This window comes from Taurulus bubalis, assembly GCF_910589615.1.
Source record: "Taurulus bubalis genome assembly, chromosome: 8".
In the NCBI taxonomy this organism is placed as follows: domain Eukaryota; kingdom Metazoa; phylum Chordata; class Actinopteri; order Perciformes; family Cottidae; genus Taurulus; species Taurulus bubalis.
This window is the reverse complement of record NC_136596.1, coordinates 21,975,839-21,998,524: the sequence shown is the minus strand read 5'-3', so window position 1 is coordinate 21,998,524 and position 22,686 is coordinate 21,975,839. Positions and strand designations below refer to the sequence as shown.

General features: G+C 42.1%; 2 protein-coding genes across 2 annotated transcripts; both read right to left on the bottom strand.

Annotated features, from left to right (window-relative positions):
- Nucleotides 1-6,365: 6,365 nt before the first annotated feature.
- LOC306740454 (transmembrane protein 17A) lies at nucleotides 6,366-9,511 on the bottom strand (the record flags this gene model as incomplete). Its single annotated transcript, XM_079222610.1, has 4 exons — nucleotides 6,366-6,686; nucleotides 6,944-7,057; nucleotides 8,341-8,447; nucleotides 9,388-9,511. The coding sequence occupies 4 exons, from the start codon at nucleotides 9,509-9,511 to the stop codon at nucleotides 6,366-6,368; spliced, it is 666 nt and encodes a 221-aa protein (XP_079078736.1).
- Nucleotides 9,512-10,354: 843 nt separating this feature from the next.
- On the bottom strand, nucleotides 10,355-12,229 carry selenoe (selenoprotein e; the record flags this gene model as incomplete). The annotated part of the gene is made up of 4 exons (XM_079222497.1): nucleotides 10,355-10,573; nucleotides 11,548-11,626; nucleotides 11,883-11,959; nucleotides 12,122-12,229. 4 exons carry the CDS (start codon nucleotides 12,227-12,229, stop codon nucleotides 10,430-10,432), a joined length of 408 nt encoding a protein of 135 aa, XP_079078623.1. The 3' UTR covers nucleotides 10,355-10,429.
- Nucleotides 12,230-22,686: the final 10,457 nt, after the last annotated feature.

The following is a 22,686-nucleotide window of genomic DNA, read 5'->3' as shown; positions in this document are numbered from 1 at the left end:
TACAAAAAACATATTTTTCACCTCAAATTTGTTTGCACAATTAAAAACATCACACAACACTATACCCAACAATGAAATGATATAGATGTGTTGAAATAGTATCGAGTATAGCAAACACATTTTGATCATAGGAGTGGCCATAGAGAGAAAATAGTAATATGTTGAATGTAATTTATGGCTTCAGTTTAATTAAATCGCTCCCACGTTTTGGTTTAATTTATGCAATGAGTGTCTAAACAGAAAGCCAGCACTTCGCCACGCATGAAGTTCAGTGTGTGAGCTTCAAGTAGTATATTACATCCCCCGCCAACCGTGAGGTCTTCCAGAAGTCAAAATAAGAGGCTAGATCTACAGAACTTTATGCCAACATCGGTGTGCTGTAGTAAATTAAAGAACATCCTAAACACATTGACTGTCGGTCAGTCGAGGGCCAGGGAGAGGACCCGAGAGGCAAGACTGTGCGGACCCCGTCTGTTTAGGAGTGTGTCACTATTTCTGGTTCATTATAAAACTGTGGTGGTCTTACCTCGCCTGCGGGCGACTCCACGGTCACTCTGCCTCATTACTCGCCTTGACTAACAATAACAATGTGAGTGCCCACAAATTAATGTATTTTATTGTTGTGCGTGTACACATTTGTAAATGTAGTTCTTGTGTGTATTGATGTGTATTTTTTCTCGATGGCCCCTCACTGGCTCCATACGAACAGACCTGGGCTACAACTCAGCATTAACCACAAGAGTGGGTGAAAGAAACCATTCAAGAAGCCAAAAGAAATAAGCACCAAAGCAGATCATTTTACTTTCCCATGTTTTGAGATAATTGTCTGATATTTCTACCTTCATATAATAGAGGTGAGTAGAATATTCATTGTGGTGCTCACAGAAATGAAAGAAAGAGAATAATTTTCTGCATAGAGTTAAAGGATAAGACAGTTAAACTCAATCGATGCTACTGAAGGGCAAATCTTCACAAAAAGCAGCTCATGAATACATTGTGTCATTAAAAAAGAATAAATAACAGTTGGGCACTGTTGTTTTTAGCAAACATGACTCAAACCGGACAAAATAAGGACACTTTTGGGGGTTATTTTTCAGCTACAGTGTGGCTTACCGTTGTGTTTTTAATTGTTTAGATAATAATGGTGGTCTTTCACACGGAGAAATAAGTCACGCAGAACTTAGTAGGATTAATTCATTTTGATGGGATTTGCTGACAAAACAATTTGTTGGTCATTTTCAGCAGCACCATCCAAATCCTACATTCCATGAGGTAGATGAAATTAAATAAAAGGGTGAGGTTCGGCCAACAATAAAGAGATGAATGAAAGCAAATAGGCATAACAAAACAACCAATACACTAAAGTAAATACAAATTAACATGATATGTTATTTACATTTGTCAGATGAAAACCATACCATTGATAGTTTTCTGCTCATAGTCCTTAAATTAAGAATGTTTAAATACGGTTTATGTAATAGTGTGCCTACAATGTTACCTCCCTCTCTGAATTCTTCAGATAAAAAAACATGCTTTTTGCGAAACAGAATTTGATTCAGCCACTCCCTTCATATAACTTTTGGATTTGTCAACTACGGAAGTATGGGTTTATTTCGAACACACACTTTCCTCGCAGATAATTGTGGGTTTGAGCATTTGGTGGCACCGTACTTATTCTTTTAAATAAGAAAATGTTGTTGTGAGTGAACCAGTCCTCTAAACAACAATAACCTGTCATCCCATTTTATGAATGTAGCTGAAATAGTTTGTGAAGGTTAAACCTCTTCACCATATGGGATTAAGAGGACGGGAACATTTCCAGCTCTCCATCATGAGGGATTACCGAAATGAGCGATGAGGACGTCGCTGTGATGCCTTTGATATTTCCTCCTGCTGGTGCGAAGCACGGCCTCGTCAGTCACATTCTATGATTACCTCCGAGCTGCCTGCACCCGATCATAATTAAGGCGACGAAGACCAGCTTGACAACACACTGCGTTGCTGCATTGTAGAGAAGACGTGAAGAAGAAGAAGAAGAAAAAGACTTGATCAGAAGTTGCACATTTTCAAAAAAGGATGCTAAGAAAGCGTTGAGGGAAACAATATGTTTTGCGAGATAGAGAACATTATGTCCCCCGACTATAGGAGGCTATTATTCGGCACGGTCCCACCAAAGAAAGGCAATTTGATGTGGCGAAAAAAGCTGCGAGGCACTTCAGATGTGACCACTGTGCCTCCAGAGGGAATTATATTCCATTTTCCACCACCAGCTGGTTAAAAAAAGCACTTTCAGGATGATTATTTCTTTAAATGATGCAGCTGTAAGGTCTAAACTCTAACCCACATCATAGCACAATATGTGAACATTCTCTCTGCAAAGGTTGACTTTGATCAAGTGAAGCAGAACAAAGTTAGAGAGGTTTTAGTACAGAGAAAATTCAGGCGAAGTCTCCAAAATTTAAATTTTCTCATGTACCAAACTATATATTTCACTTGTATATTACTTATGGTGTTCAATACATCCAAATACAGCAGTTTGGGGCTTCTTTTCTTTCATAAAACAAGCTATGATTTACAGTTTTATATAACAATCGTTCAGTCTGCCCTCACAAGGTTTTGAATTAAAGCTGTCATTGTGGCTGTTACTGCCAGAAGACGTTGACATTTAAACGCCAATATTACCAGTAGTAAGACATATCATTGAGGTCCATTTGAGATATCGCTTCTCTCATTTCTGCCTTTGAGCTTCATACCCTAGGAAATGACGGGAGCGATAGCTTTCTGTGCTGGACAGTCTGGAACTTGAGGAGCTATTGCGTCATAGAGATTCATAGGTGACACAATACTACTATCATCAGAGGGAAAAGACTCTGCTGATCGCGTTGATGCCACTTTACAGCCCTGTTGCATCACAGCCACGCCGAATAAATCAGTAGATGACAATACGATTAATTAGGATTCCTTGGTATACTTACTGCCAACTAATGAGAAGAGGACCACCGCTCTGATGCCTGCAGCTTTCTCACAATTGTCTCTTTTTTGTCGGTGTCTGTGCGTCTACCTGGCTGCGCATGTTTGTTTTCCCTTTGGCTTTACTGAAGAGGATAAACATGTTGAAAGTGACTTCTCCCTGAGTTCTTCGCTCCTCTCAATGTCTGACAAGATGAGAAAGCTCAGGCTCTGTTTGCACTGAAAGACAAAACAAACGACCACTCGACACTGTTGTGTGCCGTGAAAACACATCTTACAGATGGAAAAGTCGTCTTTCAAATCTGTTCTGAATTAAAGACGGCAGGATGTTCTCAGTGTTAGAGAAACCACTGCGATGGTTGCATCACAGCCAGCAGCTTGCTTGCATCATTCTTAAATGAAGGTTATTAGAGTCCACACATGACGAAGCCTGACCGACTGACAACAAACAAACTGCGACGGATGAGATTTAAAGTGAAATAGCTGATGAGGGACAAGGTGCAGCAAAGGCCGGCAGGTAAAATTACAGGGCCTCATGCTAAATGAATATATCACAACTTTCCGTGACGTCACCCTTTGGTTGGACTGTTTTGAAGCCTCGAGTTTCGTCGGTCGCCTTCTTGGTTTTTGGCCGTTGTCATCTTTTGATTTTTGGAACCAGAAGTGACAATTATCATGAACTGAAAACCCACAGGGTTAATGTCCTCAGATAAAAACACAGACGACTCCCAGACCGCTGAGTCTGTCAGTCACATAGTAGCTATGCCCTAAAACATACCTTGCTCTATCTTCCGTTTTCCTCTAAATGGGACCGTGATTTATGAAATGAACGTCACGCCGTATTGAAGATGACTTCAATCTGGAGATTGAAACCATAAACTCATGTTCCCGATGTTTACTGAGGTAATAAATCAAGAGAGAAGTAGAGTCATTTTCTCATAGATTTCGTTACAATCAGACTTCTTTCTGCAACCAGAGGAGTCGCCCCCTGGTGGCCATGAGAGAGAATGCAAGTTTCAGGCACTTCTGGCTCCATTTTTCATTGATGGAGGTTGCCGCCTGGTTTCAACCCTTTTCAGTGTTCAGGACAACCAACAGATAGATCTAAGCAAAGTAAATAGGTTTTTACACGTTTCATCTGTGCAGCAATTAGTGACCTCACGTTTAGGGTTATCTTTGGAGCAACCACTTCCAAATAAAGTGTCCAGCATATTATATCCTCCACTCTGAGTGTTTTGTCTTTTCTGTTCTCCATGAACAGTGCAGCAGCCACTGCGGCTGGTTGTATCCTGAATGTAAAGTAGAGAGGATATCTGTGGCTCTCCCCATAACCAGCTTGTTGAAACCAGCATAATGTCTCACCAGCAAAGAAACAATAGAGCACCGGAGAGTAGCTGTCAGCTTGCTGTGAAAACAAGTGACATCTGCAGTGTTTCGATCCAAAACAGGGGAAAGAGAGGTGCAGACAAAAGGATATGAAATTGATTTCCATCTCGACCTGGAGTTCCAGATTATCAAATGATACATCATCATATTCATGTGTGGACAGGCATAGCCTTTATTCTACTGCCAGAGGGTTTCCACGGATCAGCACATGTGTGGCATGATAATCTATTTTTGTTGGACTTTGCAGCACTGCCAAACGCTCCCCATCTCTCCTCTGGTCGCTGACTGCCACTGTGTGGTCATAAATATTTAACACAATTCTGCTGCAGTCAGGTTTTAAACTCTTTCACTTTCAAGGCCTTATGAAATTTGATTCCTGCGTCCCACTCATGGGACTGTAATGGTTATATATACTGTAGATGTATAACCTGTTATATATACTGTTATATATACTGCCTTAAAAATAAGTAGGGAGACTTTAAAGTTGAAGTCACACATTGTTCCTTTCAGAAACAAAATAACAGGTTGCTCTATGTACCTGCTAATCTTGTCTCAGGGGTCAAATAAACTACCTTAGAAAAAAACTATTCTGTTCTACCGACACTTCAGCCTCCATCATCCATCATCATTAAAAGAGAGAAACATGAACATGTTTTGATAAAAGCAGCTACAGGCAATGTGCCGCCTTGTATTTCTGAGGCCCTTTTGTTGTTTGATGGTGTATTTCGCTGTGTTTGGCTGACACGGCGATAGATTTTGACATTTAGAGTGGGGCTAAAATGGTGTTTTTCATCTTCTGTAAATGTTGCGTTCTAATTGTACGGGGCTTCATTCCAGGGATGTCATTTAACACCAGCGATCAGAAGTCATGCAGAAGATATGGCACATTTGTGGCCTCAAAGGACCAGAATGCAATGCTGTCACAATACATACAGTATATACGTAGATTGACACAACCAAGTTTAGCAGAAAGGCATTCTGGAAAACTTACAGCACATATTGCAGAATGCATGTTTCCATCCACTACCATGATTTTTTTGGTAAGATAAGCAGTAGGAGGCACCAATTCTCTGCGTGCTACAGGGATGATGTATTTTTTTGAGGCCAACCCAAGATGTTAGCATCGCATTGGCTCCCCATTGACAAAATGCAGATGGGATTTGTCCATTGGAATTTAGATTATTGCAGAAGCCAGTTTTCTTACATTTTTTTCACCAAGTTAATTTTTTTTAGCCCGAATACAATTGGCAGTAATAAGAAGCTAACATCAGGCTACAAGCGTGAGTACACGACGAGGCTGTGAAGGCGCGAAGAAGTAATCTCATGACACCTCTTGTTAGTACCCACCTTTTTTGAGACTCAAATTTTGGTATTTACAGATGTACTGTATTTTATATTGTCATTTTGTCATTTCATTTATTTATTTGAACAGGGACCGCACACATCAGGGGTAAATGTGTCAGTCTTAGCTAAGGCTAAATTTCAACCGTAGTCCCTGTGGCCAGATATAACAAGCCATCACTAAAGGAAAGAAATGGTTATAACAAAAACATCATAAAAAGCAATAAACATACGGCTACGATCAAATTGTAGACATTTTATATCCTCTTGAGACCTTTATTTAGGTATCTCACCAAAACAACATGCCACAAACCGACTGTCTTCGAGACGAGGGAACCGGGTTTGATGACTCATTCCTGCAGCACTCTATGGCAGAAGACCAAGGCGCAACAAGATTATGCAATTAAAAGGACGCCAGTCATATTAGATATTACATTTTTCAGATTGTTTTATCTATTTACTCGTTTTTGTCAAAACAATATATATATATATATATCTGATGTCTGCTTGCATTCCTCTGATGTCATGTGTTTTTATGTTCCATATTTAATCCTTAATGTTAATGTTTGTTTATGTGCAAATTAAAAATAAAAAATAAATAATTCCTCTCGCGCGCCCCCTAGAGGCAGCCCTGGGGGTGCGCGCACCACACTTTGGGAATCCCTGCTCTAATGGTACATATCATGGGTGAGTGACATGGGCAGCACAGTGCGGCGGTAGGGCAGCCCGTAGACGGGGCTCATCCCCGCGTGCTGGAAGCTCTCCACCTTGCCAAACTGGCGCAGATGGAAGAGCAAGGTGAGCTTTCGGGTCATGGTCCTGAGCGCCAGGAACGAGGCCAGGATCTGGGCGAGCAGGAAGAGGAGGTAGAGGGAGTGGACGGCTCTCTCTAGAGGCAGGATGATGATTCCCTCGTCGGTCAGGAAGAACAGCAGCACTGGCAGCTGGAACATGAAAGACAGGATCCAGAAGGCTGCCAGCTCTGGCACCTGATGACAGGGCGTGAGGGGGTGGAGGGAGAATTTTGGATTGAGGCGATGCAATGATACAGTAGACCAGTCAGGCATCAAGTGCTTCAGTTATATCCACATGAAAGCACACACACACACACACACACACACACACTGATTGTTTACACACAAGGGCAGAACGCTTCAGCAGACACTTCCTCCGCTGCGTTATCCTGGAGACTAGTCCACAAAAGAGCTCTGAGTGGTGCTTCACGGAGGATGTTGGTTTGAATTACCTTTTCTTTGAGGTTGCCAATGTAGCCCAGATAGAGTCGCACCACTTCAACGACCGTGAGGAGGATCATCCCCGTTGTGAGCAGAGCCTGGTAGTACCCGGGAAGATAATAGAACTGAAAATAAAGCATAGCGGGGGATGTCAGGTATAGGTAGAGTATGACATCTTCTTTTACTTGTGCAATGTGCAGACAAACACAGCTAAAGATACGGCGCCCTGGCTCGATCCGAGGAGGGTTAAAAGAGGAGCTGTCACGCCTTGTATCATTGGGGTAGAACACACGAGCAGCCTGATCATAAAACATGAGGGTCCTCAGGGAGGTGTGTCATAGTAGCCTACTTTATGGGGGAGAATTATTGAAAAGTTATTTAATAAAAAGACCACAAACAAATGCTTTCTGTTGGAAAACTTTGTGTTGTATATCGGCTGCCATCCATTTGAGTTTTACCAAGAAAGTTCTGTCGGGGAGGCGCTGCATGAATTGCTCTCCAGCAGAATAAACCGTCTTCTGATTTTAATATGTTTGACACTAATGATGCAATAACGTGACTATTCTATAAATGAGATACCGATAAATCCTTGTGATCAGATGTTTACACTTCCTGGTTATATATTGACACCCCTAAGCCCTCAAACCCTCAGGGACTTACTGACGTCACCTGCAGTAATGGTTGAGTGTGAGAGGCTGTGAGGGCTTGAAATTATGTAAATATGAATGGGACGGCACTTTGCTGCAACATATCACGTGACTAAAATGTTGTGTACAATTGTGTATTTATTTTATACTTTAAGTTTTTATGCAGTAGCGGGAGCGTGTCTCAAAGTCCGTGAGTCCGTAAGGGTGGAGATTAGGATTGGACCTATACGAACCCCAAACTAATAGGAAACTATTGTTTTCTTCTTCTATCCTTTGGACCAAGAGAGAAGTGAACGAAGAGCAACTGAAATGAACATTCCTTGTGTGGCTGTTCGGTCCCTCCAGCTCAACTCTGTTCCCACTGGCTGAGCATGCTGCACTGCACCAACACCCTGCACCTCCTGCTGGAGTCCTGGTTCCCCTCTTGCAAAGCACACAGTATGTTGTTTTGCTCTATTCATTTATTTGTCTTTTCTTATCTTTGCATCATTAATCCTACCTCCTTGCCTTGTGTGTATTACCTCTGGCAATGTCTAGCTCATTCCACAGAGTGCTTTCTTTCCTCTCATCTATTCACAAACACATATGAGGGGGTGTTATTGTTTTTGGTGTTGAAAATTCCTCTCATAAATCAACAATTGAAAGATCTAAAAAGAATATATATATATATTTGCATTTTGCCAGCGAGTTGAATGACCCCCACTTTTAAAAGAATTTATCTCTGGTGTGTTTTATGATTGCTTCCCCGCCATCCAACTAACCTTTACTTCCAACATGAAGACAGCAGAGAACCACCAACAGGGAAAATAAAACATGTTGAAGTACAGAAGCATCTGGAGGGGAAGGTGAGACACCAGCTCGTTCACCACTGCAAGACAAATACCAACAGATAGGCTACTTAAAGACGACATATTCATTACATCTGTGATATTCATGTTTTCTTGAACTCATCATAGCAGACAGTTGGGTAAGACTTTATAATAAGTGCACGCTATGAAGCTTTAGTTAAGTATGAGGACACCCTTAATTCATCATTTATAAAGATTTGTTACACACTTTATAAATGAGGGGTTCACCATTTGTAAATTATATTATATGAATTACAAAGTGTTACTATGTAACCGTATATATTTTTCCTGGCTCGGTAACACTTCATAATAACTGCACGCTATGAAGCATTATATAATACTCAATTCACAAATGGTGAATCCATCATTTATAAAGTGTGGAACAGTGCTTTATAAATGATGAATATAGTGTTTACTCATACTTAACTAATGCCTCGTAGAGTGCAGTTATTATGAAGTGTTACCATCAGTTGCTTGGAATGCAAGTTTCCACCATTTAGATTGCAGACCTCGTATACAGAGGGTAAGTACACTATTATAACTTATCCACAATTACCGACACTGCAAAGGTTTTTAAAAGTAAGCAGAGCGCAGCCAGAAAGCAGCGTTTTTCAGCTATTGATGGGGTCAGGAAATTAGAACTTTGTCATAACTTTTTTAAAGTGACATAAGGCCGGTAAAACATGTTTAAAAAGACCAAAACATGCATTATTTATCACAGGAACATCATATAATGAAAATTCAATAAACATGTCAATAGAAACTGTCTTAAAAATGATCATGACAAGTCAAGTCAATGTTGGACTATATAAACTAATAATGAACACATAATAATACATGTTCCATGTATGTTCTCCCTTTTCTATATAATAATGTATTTTACAATGCTATTTAACATTGTACAGTAGTGGACTATAATATACTAATGTTGTAAAACAGTGTGTGGAAGCAGTGACCAACCAGAGGCGTCCTCCTGCTCCCTGAAGTCGCTGTCTGCTGTCCTGTTGTTGGTGAACACAGAGCCTCCCATGTAGGCCAGACCCATCTGCAGGCTCTCGGGGACAGGTGAGTAAAACACAGGCATTGTGGGTAGAGCCGGTGACCATGACCGAGCCGACGGGTCCGGAAGCGATAACGGTCCAAAACTGTGTTTTGTGTTCCAGTGTCTGCTGCCAATCCTCCTCGTCTTAAGTCACACAAGTACACGAATGCATGGAGGATACAAATGGACACACAGAGACACGCGCTGGCAGACTGCACTGCTAATCAGATTATAGCGAGGGAGGCGGGCTGAGGATTAGGGGGAGACAGCAGCATGGCGGTTTGTGAGGCAGTAAGTGGCTGTTTATGATGCACAGTAGATTTGTTTATCTCAAGAATTTTTCGTATTTATTTGAAGGGACAGTTCATAATTCTAAATATACATACTGGAGTGCTATTTACTATCAATCGCAATAGTTTTGGTGTGAGCTGCATAGTTTTTGTCTTTCGAATCTTGAGTAACCAAGACATGATCTCTGCAAAAAGACATTGCTGTTGAGTTTGAGGCCCGTTGAGCATCACAAGCCAAGTGCCATATTGTCCATATGGCTGGACTGTCCCTTTAAGTTTTGCAGAAATAGAATAGGGACCACCATAGTAATAATACAAATATATATATTAATGAAAAAGGAGAGCTAGATTTCTTCTCAAAATACTAATATTTCTGTTTTCAATGTGTTAATATTCTGTCCTGTTTTTATAAATACCATTCCAGGTCGATAGTATAGAAACATCAGGCAAAAAAAAAAGCATCAATCCTCTCATTAAGGTCTTTTACAGCCTTTTGGATTTTATTTTAAAGCATATAAATAGAGTGACACAGCATTGACCAACACACTGCACGCTGCACTCAGCCAGCGAGTCCTCGGAATGGTGCCTGGCCCTTAGTTTTGGCCTTGCGGCCCCACTCGTCATTAATGTGACCGCGGGTGCAGCGGCAGAGTTCGGCCACCAGGTGTCATCACAGCTCGTCCCTGGGGGGCCGCAAGGGGAAATGCTGGAACTCCTCTGGCACCTCTTCCCCTTTCTGGGACCTCTTGTAGAAACCCAGTGAGTCCAACAAGCTGCTGATCTCCTCTGCCTTCATTTTCTTCACGGGAACAGTCTGACACACACACACACACACACACACACACACACACACACACACACACACACACACACACACACGTTCACAGCCCCATATGCATTTGGACACATGGTTTCAGGTTTAAATGCAGCTATATGCAGTGTAAGTTACATTGTTGCAGAGCAGTATGTGTTTGCAAACTTACAATACATTCGGATTCACTTTTGTTTATTCCGATACATTCATTTGGTTTTATTAATTCTTATTCAAACTTGCTCAGTCTCATTTATAGGTCCAATTCTGCACATTTATTTTCCTTTATTTGCTTTCAATAATTTAGTGTCTGGAATGAATCTTCATATAAAGTCAAATTACAGTCTCAAAGGGCGCCCACATTATGAAACAATAAATAAAAACAAGAAACATTAGACTCTTAATGTGACAAAAGAAATACTCCTACTGTTGGCTTTATGAGGGAAAATAATAGGTGAAAACCTCATGAAAGCAGTAAAGTATGAGAACAGTTGACTATAAAACCACAGCAGTGGCTCTTTGTGCATATAAGAGAGGCTGACCCCAAATAAATGTATCAGTATTAGTTTCAGTGGAGAGGTTTATTGTCTTATTCTGGCCTAAATGCAGATTCATGGGCTTTTTGACTGACGAAGAGTAAAACTCAGTGGGAAACACTGAACAATTGTAATTTCGGGGCATAGGAGTGTTAAAATTCATACCAGCATGCTGTTATTTCAGTACAAAATATTGCTCCTCTGTCAGAAACTCCAATTCATATACTGCCTAACTCTCCCCGTTTCTTGCCGTCTGTTTTCTATATTTTATTTTCACTCTTTCAAACACACACTCGGGTCTGTGTGACTTGGTATCTGACGGAGGATCTGAGATCAGATACAGCAGCCTTATTACTGAATGTGTCTCGACATCCTGGAGCTCCCCAGATAAGCCCCATCACACGGCGGATGTGCAAAAAGATCCCCGAACTCACATCTCACCTTCACAACCTCGTCCTTTTCGTTATAGAATATCAGACGGGGATTCTTCTCCTCCGACGAGTCGTATTCCAGGTTGTGGCTACAAGGGAATGGAGCGGATCAAGGGAAACAACAGAATAAAGCACATCCATCTGTTTTTCGCTGTACTTTTAAGGCTCACTCAACATGATTGCTACTTAGAAGCGTTTTGGAAAAGCTCACAGAGCTGGCAACAGACTTGGCAACATGCTTAGAAACAGTGTTTTGCTCATGAAAGAGGTCATGAGAAAAATCTGTGGCGTGTCCTTTTTTTTTCTTGAAGATCAGGTCTGAGGAGCAGATAAGCACAAGGATACTATAAAGCCCAGCGCTCCATAAGAAAAAGATGGAGCTCGGGCATTTTCTTTATGCCTCATCCGACCACACTGGGAGCCTGCAGGGACGACAGGAAGACGGTCGTTAAAGCAAATAGTGTCGCACACGCTTCCTGCTTCGTGGGATCAAAAGTGCCAGAAACAGGTTTCTTACTTTGTCCTCCTGTATATATTCTAAGGACATGATAAGACATGCAGTTCAGATGTCTATCTGTACTCACCAGCAGTTTACCTCTGGCGACGTCGAGCTTTTCTTCGACCGCCGTGTCGTTGTTGGGGTCTGATGCGCAAACACTGAGGGCCAAAGTGAGCACCAAGAAGGCCCACATCTTTATTTTATTTTTTCTCTCACAAGTATCCTCAAGTGCTTTCGCCTAAGTTATTACCAACAGCATCTAACCCTTTAATCCACATGGACAGTTTCTCAGGGTGGACACGACCATGACACATTCCTGTAGGGGGGCAGTGCCCTCCTGTGCTAGATGTGTCTCACTTTTTCTCGTTGCTTTTCTGCCACACAGTCTTTATAAACAGAGAAGTAGGTCACAGGTTAGCCGTATCGTTGTGTTGGCAGTTGTCGTATAGTTATTAGGCTGTTTTTGATCTCACAGAGGCCATGCAGAGGCCCCTGGCTTCATGTTTTATAGTTTCTTCCACATCAGATGTCATCAGGGGTCCAGAGCAACATCTGTGCTCTTATCACTTTTTCCCATACAGTTAAAGTTGCAGCTGGTTGATGGCCACTAAGCGCCAGCCACGCTATCATAGCTGCTGCATATCAGCACATCACTCCATGCAACATGTAAAGTATGATATTCACAAATGTACAACAAAACTTTTCTCAACTTTTTGCACCAGAAACTGACACTCTTAAGAAAGACTTAAGAAACACATTTGAACATTGTAGGTTGTTTAGAAACCCATATTGAACTTTGTTCTTAATTCTGGCCATCGGGTACGATTCCTCGCCGAATAAGACCAAATTTAGGCCCAGAGGTTCAACAGGAACCCCAGCGGGGCCTCCGGCAGCGATCGGTTTCACCTTGCGGCTCTGCCGGTCCCCACTGGGATCAAACACCGACACCACTTTGCTGGAGACCCCAGGCCGTATTTCTGGGCTCACTGGAGGGAAGGGAGGCACGGGAGAACCAGAACCAGGACTGGGTAGACTGTTAGACCCTGCCGCAGTAAAACAAGACGTTTTATAAACGCTGCTCAGAGACACGACCACCTTTGTCCACGGGGGCCACCAACATCCACACAAAATGGATGTTCCTAGTAGTAGCTATACCATGAAGAAGGAAGGGAACAAGGGGGGAATAACTAGTTAAAACAGCCACCAACACCTCTAAATCTCAGTTATGAACATTCTTATTTTTTATTTCATGCATGTCGTAACTCTTTCTTGCCAACCCGCAGTGACTTCCTCGAGACGCTACACAGATATGTAGCATTCTCCCAGAAAATGAAAGTATTCCTTTAACTCTAAATTATATCTGCAGATAAAATCAATGATATCATCGTGTCCTGGAGGTTTCTGCCCAAATAAATCTTGAAATTCCAATGCATTCTGTTTCCTAAAGTAGTTTTGCAGGCCAGAACATCAACAACGGAAACAACGAATAACACGACAGACCTCCAGTGCATTGTGTTGTTCTCACTGTGTTGCATGAGGGGAAATGTATAATTCCATTGTGTACTCGTGTATGAAATCAGACCTCATGACAGCGCAGCACACCCTGAAGGGGGAAAACATCTCTGCCCTCCAAGTTTACACAACTTCTGGGCTCTGGAAAAAGAAGAAGAAAGAAAGCAAATGCATCAGGTCACCACAAGAGAGCAGCAACACCCACATGTACATTTTGAGGCAGTTTGGCGGGTAAAGTGTACTTGTGAATCCGTAGCCACAGACAATTATGTTTCCAACTAAAATAAATCATTCCTGCCCGGAATGCCGAAGCCAAACCATCTCTCTGCCTCTATCTTTTCCAGACACAGAGCTCTGCAGCTCAGAGTCCTGCGCTCTGCATGTACTATTTGAGATTATGTGTCAAATGGCAGTAAAACAGTCCCCCTTTTTTAACAGGGTTTCCTCCCCTTGGCAGCCATTGTAAATCCGTGGGCCTATATACTTCTCCTCCTCTATTTTTATTTATTTATTTAACGTTTGGAACTTTGCGTTTTAAAGCTCCACTACTGTTTCTCACAATGCACGATCGGGCCTGGAGGAACCGATATAGTTGATTGAGAGAAAGAAAGGAAGAGCCGATGAGAGAGGGGAGAAAGCACAATGAGCAGTGGGGGTGGGGCTGACTCTATATGTGTGGATGCATACCATATGTGCTCACATTCAGCATGTTTCAGCTTACATCATCTGGTGCACGCCAAAAAAGGGGATGTTGTTACTATAAATTTGCTGACAAAGGGGAAAATGCAGCCGTTTATAACGAGAGGGTTACGGAACAGAGACGTAGAGACGACCAAGACGTTTGCAAAATTAGAACTATTAGTAACTTTTTCCCCTCCAGTAGGAGTTCTGCAAATTGCAACACTTGCAGCTGGCAAAAAGATCAAACGCTAAAACACCTCACTGTAATCCTGCCTCCCTCGGAGAGCTTGTTACGAAGACGCACACACTTCCTGTTTCTCCAAAGCACCGGATGCTGCCGACCAGCCGGCGGGACAGTATAGTTTGTGTGTCTGCTGTCTTACGATGTGCACGACCATTTGTGAGAAATGCTCAACTCCGGTGTCTATTTCTCTGCGCTTTAGGGGGAGACGTGTATTTATATGTTTAAGGATGACCAAGGGAGATGAATAAAGATATAACTTTGAGTATAAACAGGTATCTTTGTGTGTGTGTGTGTGTGTGTGTGTGTGTGTGTGTGTGTGCTTTTCTGCCTGGAGCCTCGGGGCAACATGGGGAGGGGAGAGGAGAGCCTGCTGCCTGCTGCCTGTCTGCCTGCTGCGCTCCAGTCTGCTTATAACGAAGAGAGGCAGTGTTGAAAGAAGTAAAGGCCATGTGGAGGGCTTCATTCAATAAAAATACAATGGGAGTGTGATGCGCCGTATACTGTACACTGGGTTCAAAACAATATTTACTCGACTTGGAAACTTAGTTTGTGCAGCACAACACTTAAAATAGCGTCACATTTGGTTAAGAAAAAAAAGAACCGACAGTGCGGTCATTGTATTATTCCCCTAGGAGAGAGTGAACACATGGAGAGACACACTTGTTTCATTCAGTTCATTTTTAACCTGCAGCTTTTAGTTTTTCATGATTGTGAAGTAAATGTTGAATTAAAACAACAAAAAGGGCGATTGAGAGAAGCGTCTTTGCGTGACACCAACCGTAAGCATATTTACAGCTCACAGAGTAAATGCGGACGTCACTGAGTTTGATTTAGCTTGCGGTGGTGGGCTTGAACCCACGACCTAAAATAAGTGTCTCCAATCCTCCGCACACAGGGCGGCCGCAGAAGGCTGCAAGACGATGCTGGCCTTGGCCGGGGATCTGTGTTGCACAGACACGGATGACAAGGATGCTTTGCTGCCAGTGACCTTGTTTGCAGGGCCTTTGTTATGTCGTTGGTGAAGGTGAGAAAAGGCTGAAGGTCACGGACTAATCTCCTCTTCAACCAGACACAACAATAATGTTGAGATACTTTCAACACACTTCTGTACTTAAGTTTTAAGAGACTTCTTAGACTGCGATATTACTTTACTTACAGGAATAGTCTGGCATTTTGGGAAATATTCGCTTTTTGCCAAGAGTTAGATGATTGATATGAAAACGAATAGGAATGCGATGCCTGAAATAAGGTCTGTGCTTTCCACAAGCTGAAGAGAGTTTCACCTTTTTGTTCCACGACAACAAATATGTCACTAAAGTAGTCATTCATAGAATTTGAAGCTCTTGAATGACGTGTCCAAATGTACAGCCTTGTTGTGCATACTTGCATTCATGGCATCATGGTAGGTTTTTACTCCTTTTTACGCCTTGAAAATCAAAACCGGTCTTCATTAATCTTGTTTAGGTAAACTGTGTTATCTCTGTCAGCACAGGTGTCGTTATTTGCACTGTTTGCTCTGCTCGCACTGTTAGCTTCTAACCAACGCCATGTTGAGTGCCGCGTAGAGGCAATCCCTCAATCACTTGTGCTCTGAATTTTGAATGAAACTCCTTAAAGGATTTCATGTATAATCACTTCTGATGTTTGGGATGTAATATTTTAAAAGTATTTTTGTAAGTTAGGATCAGTAAGTACTTGTGCTTTTGAAAGCTAGTGTCCCATCAGTCTAACAGTCTGGGTCCAGGTGCTTTGCTAATGTATAGTCCCCGTACCAAAGTGTCCTGCAAATCATTGATCCTAACACTCTGACCCTGACCTGCCGCCCCAGAAGGGGGTCAATCCCCCAAAATGTTTCCCTGTTTCCCTGTAGGTCAAATGAGTATCACATTGCCGAAGCAACGAAAAAACCCGACCCATGTCTTCTGTGGTCACATGCGAGAGCTACAACAGTGTTTACGATTTCGCAGCGAGAGCTCATTTTTCAAGAATACAGCAGTGACAGCGTGCTGCTTTTTGCACGATATGTAGGTCAAGTGGGAATCATTTCAAGTGTTGGCATGTTTAAATAGGGAACAGGATAAGGCGATAGTTGGGCCTCGCGGTGACATCATAGCGGACGTGAAGGTTTGCCGTAGAGGTGGGAAGGGGCCTACGGCAGCGGAGAGATTTGCCCCGACGGGTGTCCAGTTGCTGGCCACATCAGTGGAGCCGGCGGGCCGGCAGACAGCAACCGCTGCTCCCCTCCCTCTAATCTGTGTCTGGGTAATCAGAAACACATGGCTCCCCATAATGGCTCCAGTGTTGTCCTGTGAAGTAGAACAGGGCTGTAAGGGTCGGGTACACACCAGCACACTGCCACGGTGACGGTAAATATACAGCGAACACTCTCCTTCACATGCCGGTGCACTGCAACTGGAGACACAAACATATACCCTGCCATCCATATGAAAGCAAAGGCGTGCCTCTGTTAGGCTGTTATCCAACGGAGTTCAACCACATGGGCCGTGGATAAGAAGGGTGTGAATAAGCTTGACCTGCATGGCCTGTGAGTCACAAAGCAAATCTGAGGCGGTTTGAAAAACAGGGAAATCTTCTTGCAGGAGTAAAACTCTGCATCGACATGTGTTTCTGAGAAAAAAAAGGATATTTGGAGTGTAAGTTTGCGTCTCGAACAACAAAGCTGTTGTACGCTACAGTTCGTCGGTCGCAGACAGGCCTGATTGTCGGGACAGTTGGGGTTCAGTGCATGAAAACATAAGACATCTGCTTATTTTCCTTGGGTTTGGGCAGACACATTTTGTCTTGTGATCATTTTCCGTCTCAATATCTGGAATAAGGCAGCAGCATTCTCCCTCTCTCTCTCTCTCTCCCTCTCTCTCTCTTTCTCTCTCTCTCTCTCTCTCTCTCTCTCTCTCTCTCTCTCTCTCTCCGCTGCTCTAGGTTGGAGTGAGTGAGAAGCAATGAGGGGGAAAAAGAAAAAACGTTGGATCAGCCTGTGGAATTATGTGAAAGCTGAAACCTCAAGCCACATTATGAAGTCTGAAGTCCCACTTTACTGCACAGATAGCGGATGGATGGGTGTGTGAGGGAATAAAGGATGGGGGGAGGGAGGGAAGAGGGAGTGAATGAGGAAGGAGGAAAGTAGGCTGATGAAAAAACATGAGAGAGTTTGAAAAGAAAGAAAGGAAAAGAGAGAAAAGAAAAGAAAGAAAAAGCATCTGACTGATCTGCTTTCTATTAGCCATCCAAATCTTCCCCACTAATACACTCATTCCATAGAAATATGCTGACAAAGGGGGGGAAAAATCCAGGCCAATTTGAAGCTCCAGACAACTTTTTGCACACCCCTTTATGTGAAAGAAAAGGGAAGGGAAAGAGAGAGAGAGAGAGAGAGAGAGAAAGCGAGGGAGAGAGAGAGAAAGGCTGAAAGAGAGAGGGAGAGAGAGAGGGGAGAGAGAGAGAGAGAGAGAGAGAGAGAGAGAGAGAGAGAGATCAACTGTGGCTTAATTACATTTCTGGCTTTTTCTATTCATTTGTATTTCCACATTTATAGAACTTGTCAAGATGAAAACTGTGTGCATGTGTGTTTGTGTGTGTGTGTGTGTGTGTGTGTGTGTGTGTGTGTGTGTATTCCAGAAGCTACACGTCCCAACACTGAGACATGCACCATCATCTTAGAAAAGTAGTCTGACATGTAAATCAAGTAAAAAGCCGTACGTTGACCTGGAGTGGAGCCGATCCCAAACTGACTTTCAGCTCTTTTGACCTTGTTTAACAACTTCTCCAGTTTGTCTGAGCATCTATTTGGGAGGTCGGTTTATTGTGTGGTTGCTCTTAATTTGTGCAGTAAGAGCGGCTTTTTCTTGGTCGCCGGCCCTTGCGAAGGAGTTTTGGGTTCTATTAAAATGGCGGTCCTGAATCGCAAAGTGAGCAGATGTCACTGGGAATCTATAAACACACATTTGATGCTGGTGCTGCCTCTCCTCCCCATTCTGGTTATGCGCTGACCTCAGTTCTCAGTGGTTTTGGCTGAAGAAAAGCACCAGCTCCATTTCCAGTAAATGTCATTTCATAGTTACTGCATTTCCACAGTGCTGAGAAACAACATTTAACGTGTGAGGAGGGCTGCAATTAGACCGTGTTTCTCGCAGACAGCGCGTCGACAGGGATAAGAGACAAAAAAAATAAAAACAGCATTTTCAAATCTCCTCTGGTCGTTACTGATGCAGAGAAGCAGACAGATATGACTGCATTGGGGAGGGAGTGTGCTGTAGTAGACACATCTATGTCAGATAGTGAGTCGGCGGTTTGAACACTGGAACAAAAAGCTACTCTTCAATTGTAAGCGTCAAAACCTCAGACTGTTACATTGCCTTTTTTTTCAAGAAATATCTCAGCATTTCAGCAATAAGTTTTCAAAACAAACAAGGGGATTTGCACAGAAACAAATTGCTTTCTATGACCACATGAAATCATGGCATTGTTTCTTGAGCATATATATCCATGCACGCTAGGAGAAGTTACTTTCCACTGAATGCCTCTCAACTCTGAGTTCAACTCAAACGGAGTAAAGCTCAACCCGTTATCCGGAACTTACACGGGCGCAGAAAAGCTGCTCTTGAACGAGTCTGCGGTAGAATTAATATTTTCAACCCCTTTCAAGTGCAACCCGACTCCGCTTTCTTTCTGCTTTGCATTGCAGAAAATATTTGTCTTTTCCCCCCTCACTCATAAATTTCTTTCTTCCTCTTCTTGCAGGGACTGAAATGGCTACCAGATGTGGCTCCAATCTGTTCCCGTTGCCGTGGAAACACAGGGACTGGAATAGGTTTTCTGAGTCCAGGGCTTTTGGCTGACTCACGGGGCCTGAGTTTAAAGCCTCGCTGCTTCTATAGACTTGGCACACCGAGAGCGCCCCTGCTCCAAGTCATGTTTAGACTGGCAGCCCACATGTCATTGAACCCCCGATCACAGACTCCTAACACTGACTTTTTGACCACGTTTTTGCAATATCCTATATAGTCGCTCCTTTGTGTTCCTTTGTGTTGCAGCGTCAAAAGCGGATTCATGTTCCACGAGTCACACACGGGCTTCTCACATTTAAATCCATTTAAAAAGCAGCAGGCGCAGAAATCCATCAAAAGTCAGACACACGCTAAATCCACACAGTTCATCTTGGAAATGACACGCAAAGCACAAGCTGTGACTTTCCCACAACATGTGAAGGATGAAAAGCCAGAGAGCATGTGTCGGTATGCTCAGCTGAGTATTTTCTCCATCTGCGAGTTGAGGACGGGCAGATGGAGGCAGTTGTGTCAACATTCTTTGTCGTCCCGGCAATAAATCAGACTTCAAGCCACGGTCACATGAAAGATGGAATGATTCGGGAAGGTTGTTGTCTATGAACTTAAACGGAAGATTGATTGGGAGACATCAAGGTTGTGGTACTTGAGTCAGACTCAACACAAGATCCAAAACAAGGCACAAACTGGAACAACTTATTAAAGACCATGCTGGCATTATTTGAGCTAAATGAAGCATGTTGCAATTTTACTTTTCTAAACATTAGCAGGAATTGTATTCACCATGTTCCCATTCTTACTTCCGGGTGTTTGCATGCTAACATTTGCATGCTAACATTTGCATAACATTTGCAGATTAGCACAAAATATACAATGCAGCTGATGCTGATGCGAATGTCATTATAGTTTTATAAGAACAATATTAATGAGGAAACAAACAATTAATTCTGGGGACCGTGAGCGTCCATCCGTCCAATAGTTGTTCAGACATTTTGATAAAAAAAAAAAGTAATGGTCATGTTGATGCTAGAGGATAAATCAGAGGTTTACTCAACGTCATCAGGGTTTATACTCTGGTGACCATGAATGTCCCAACAACATTTCTTTGCAATCCATCCAATAGTTGTTCAGGCACATCAATAGAGGTACTTAAACTGTTTGATCTGGTCTAAAAACAAGAAAAGGCAGAACTTTTAATGGCTTTTATCTTCTTAGAATGGTCTGTAAAAGGTCATATCTGCATCCATTAGTAGTTAACATCCAGACAAGGCTTAATCAAAATAGGCAAGTCACTGACGAGTCCAAAAGTGGATGATACATCCAACTCAAGGTCTACAGCTCTAAAAGAATTTCATACAACTCAACATTATCGTATGATCCCCACCACATGTACACATCAAGTTAAATCACTGTGTCAAAAGGAGTAAAACCTAAAACAAAGCTGCTTCGCCTTCTGCTTCCAATTACCCATCACATGACCTATCCATCCATCCTTATATCCATCCACTCATGCTCCTTCCCTGCCTTGTGGCCCGGTCCTGCTATACCCCTGCCAAAAGAGGACACATATGCAGCGCGTGATTAACTCCTTAGTACAGAGTTTCCACTGTTTTTTCCCCTCATGAAAGGAGCCTTTTGTCACCCCTGTGCCGAAGGAGCCAAATGAACAGTCCCCTGGTTCCCTCGGGCTCTTTGAAGAGCCGCTGTGACCGAATGACTCCTCGTCCCTGAGACTCTGCAGCCTGGTAGCCAAGAGTCACAGGAAAGGGTCAAATATCAATCAGCGTTCGTATGAATCCATTTGAAGAACACTATGAGATGTTTATGTGTATTCACCAAATGCCTGCCTTTTCATCATATTATTGTTCTCGTTGCTTGTACACTGGAATATGACATTTAGGGAAGATGCCATGAAGAGGTCCTGCTAAATGAGTATGAATGGGGTCTTAGTGATTGTAAAGCGAGTAAAATAATGACGGATTTTTTAATTTTGGTTTGACTAGAGCTACATGTATTGCTTTTTTTATTCCAAAATAAGTAAATGAGGAAACACAAATCCAATGACCATACACAAAATGGAAATCAAAGTTGCCAAAAAAAACCCACAAAAAAACAAAATATACCTTACAGTTGGTAATGTTTTTGCAGCTTTTCAGGCCCTTCTTTACAAAAATGCACTGTACGCCTATAAAAACAGGCACGGGCCAGTCAGATAAAAATTGCCACTTCATAATTACACAATGTTATGATATGAGTATATGCAATTGTTTCAACAGTGGTATCATAGTAGTATTGTACAATCCTTTCTGTATGAGTTTATCTTTGCTTTATGGGAGGCAATAATAACAACTGGAGGGAACAAGAAGGTTACAGATTTCCGGTGCAGCTATTAATGCCATATAACTACACTCTGCGTCATGCAGTTAAGTGTTACACAAACAATAACATCAACAGAGAACAATTAAAAAGCCAATGTAAACTTTACAAGATGGAAAGTACTCATACTGTAGGTTTGCTTCAGAGCTCAAAATAAGCAACAGATAAAAAAAAGCAAAAAACAACATGAAAGCCAGTTCATTGACACCAAGAAAAACAGAAGAACTAAAAAAGTCATATAAGCACAGCTTACAAAGATAATAAAAAAGTACACAATGTATACAAGTTGAAAAAATAACCAAAATGAGTTGTACCTTGATAAAAACACATAAAACCAAGACAAATTAGCTGTGTTAATGTAATATATTCTTCAGCCCAAAACATACCAATGGCATGTTAATATACTACCTCATTCATTGTTCATAGCTCATGTTTTGAACGCTACTTAAATAGCTATCCACCAACAACTGAAATAAAAAAGCTTTTTTCCCTCCTGTTTAAGTAACCCAACCCGCTACTACCCTCTTTGGTTTACTTATTTTAGAATCAACAACATTTAGTAAAACATGGCTTCTTTTGCTTTAACTGATCCACAGTTGAGGCACATTTTAACACTTGAGGCACGGTACCATTTAGCCTTTCAGTCTCACCCTAAAATAAATGAAATTAAGCACCCTGTCATTTCTGCATGAGTCTACTAGTTTAAGATAAAATGATCCTTAAGGGACAAAACATCCTTGGCAAGATGTATTTTTCTACACAACACCCAATGGCATAAACAAATACATACAGTATGAAATGGGAGTAGCTCTGTTGGCGATATTGACCTAGTTTCTCAACAAAACTAAAAGAACAGATAAAGACACATGGCAGTCTCCTTCTGTGGACATATTTGTAGAGAATACGACCGAGAGTCATCACTTTAACAAAACAATCTATTGCATCTGATTTGCTGGGTTTTTCTGAAATACAGCGTAGAGAAATTGCAGATGCTGCTCTATTACAGAGGAAGTGAGTGAGTTTAAAGTGATTTAC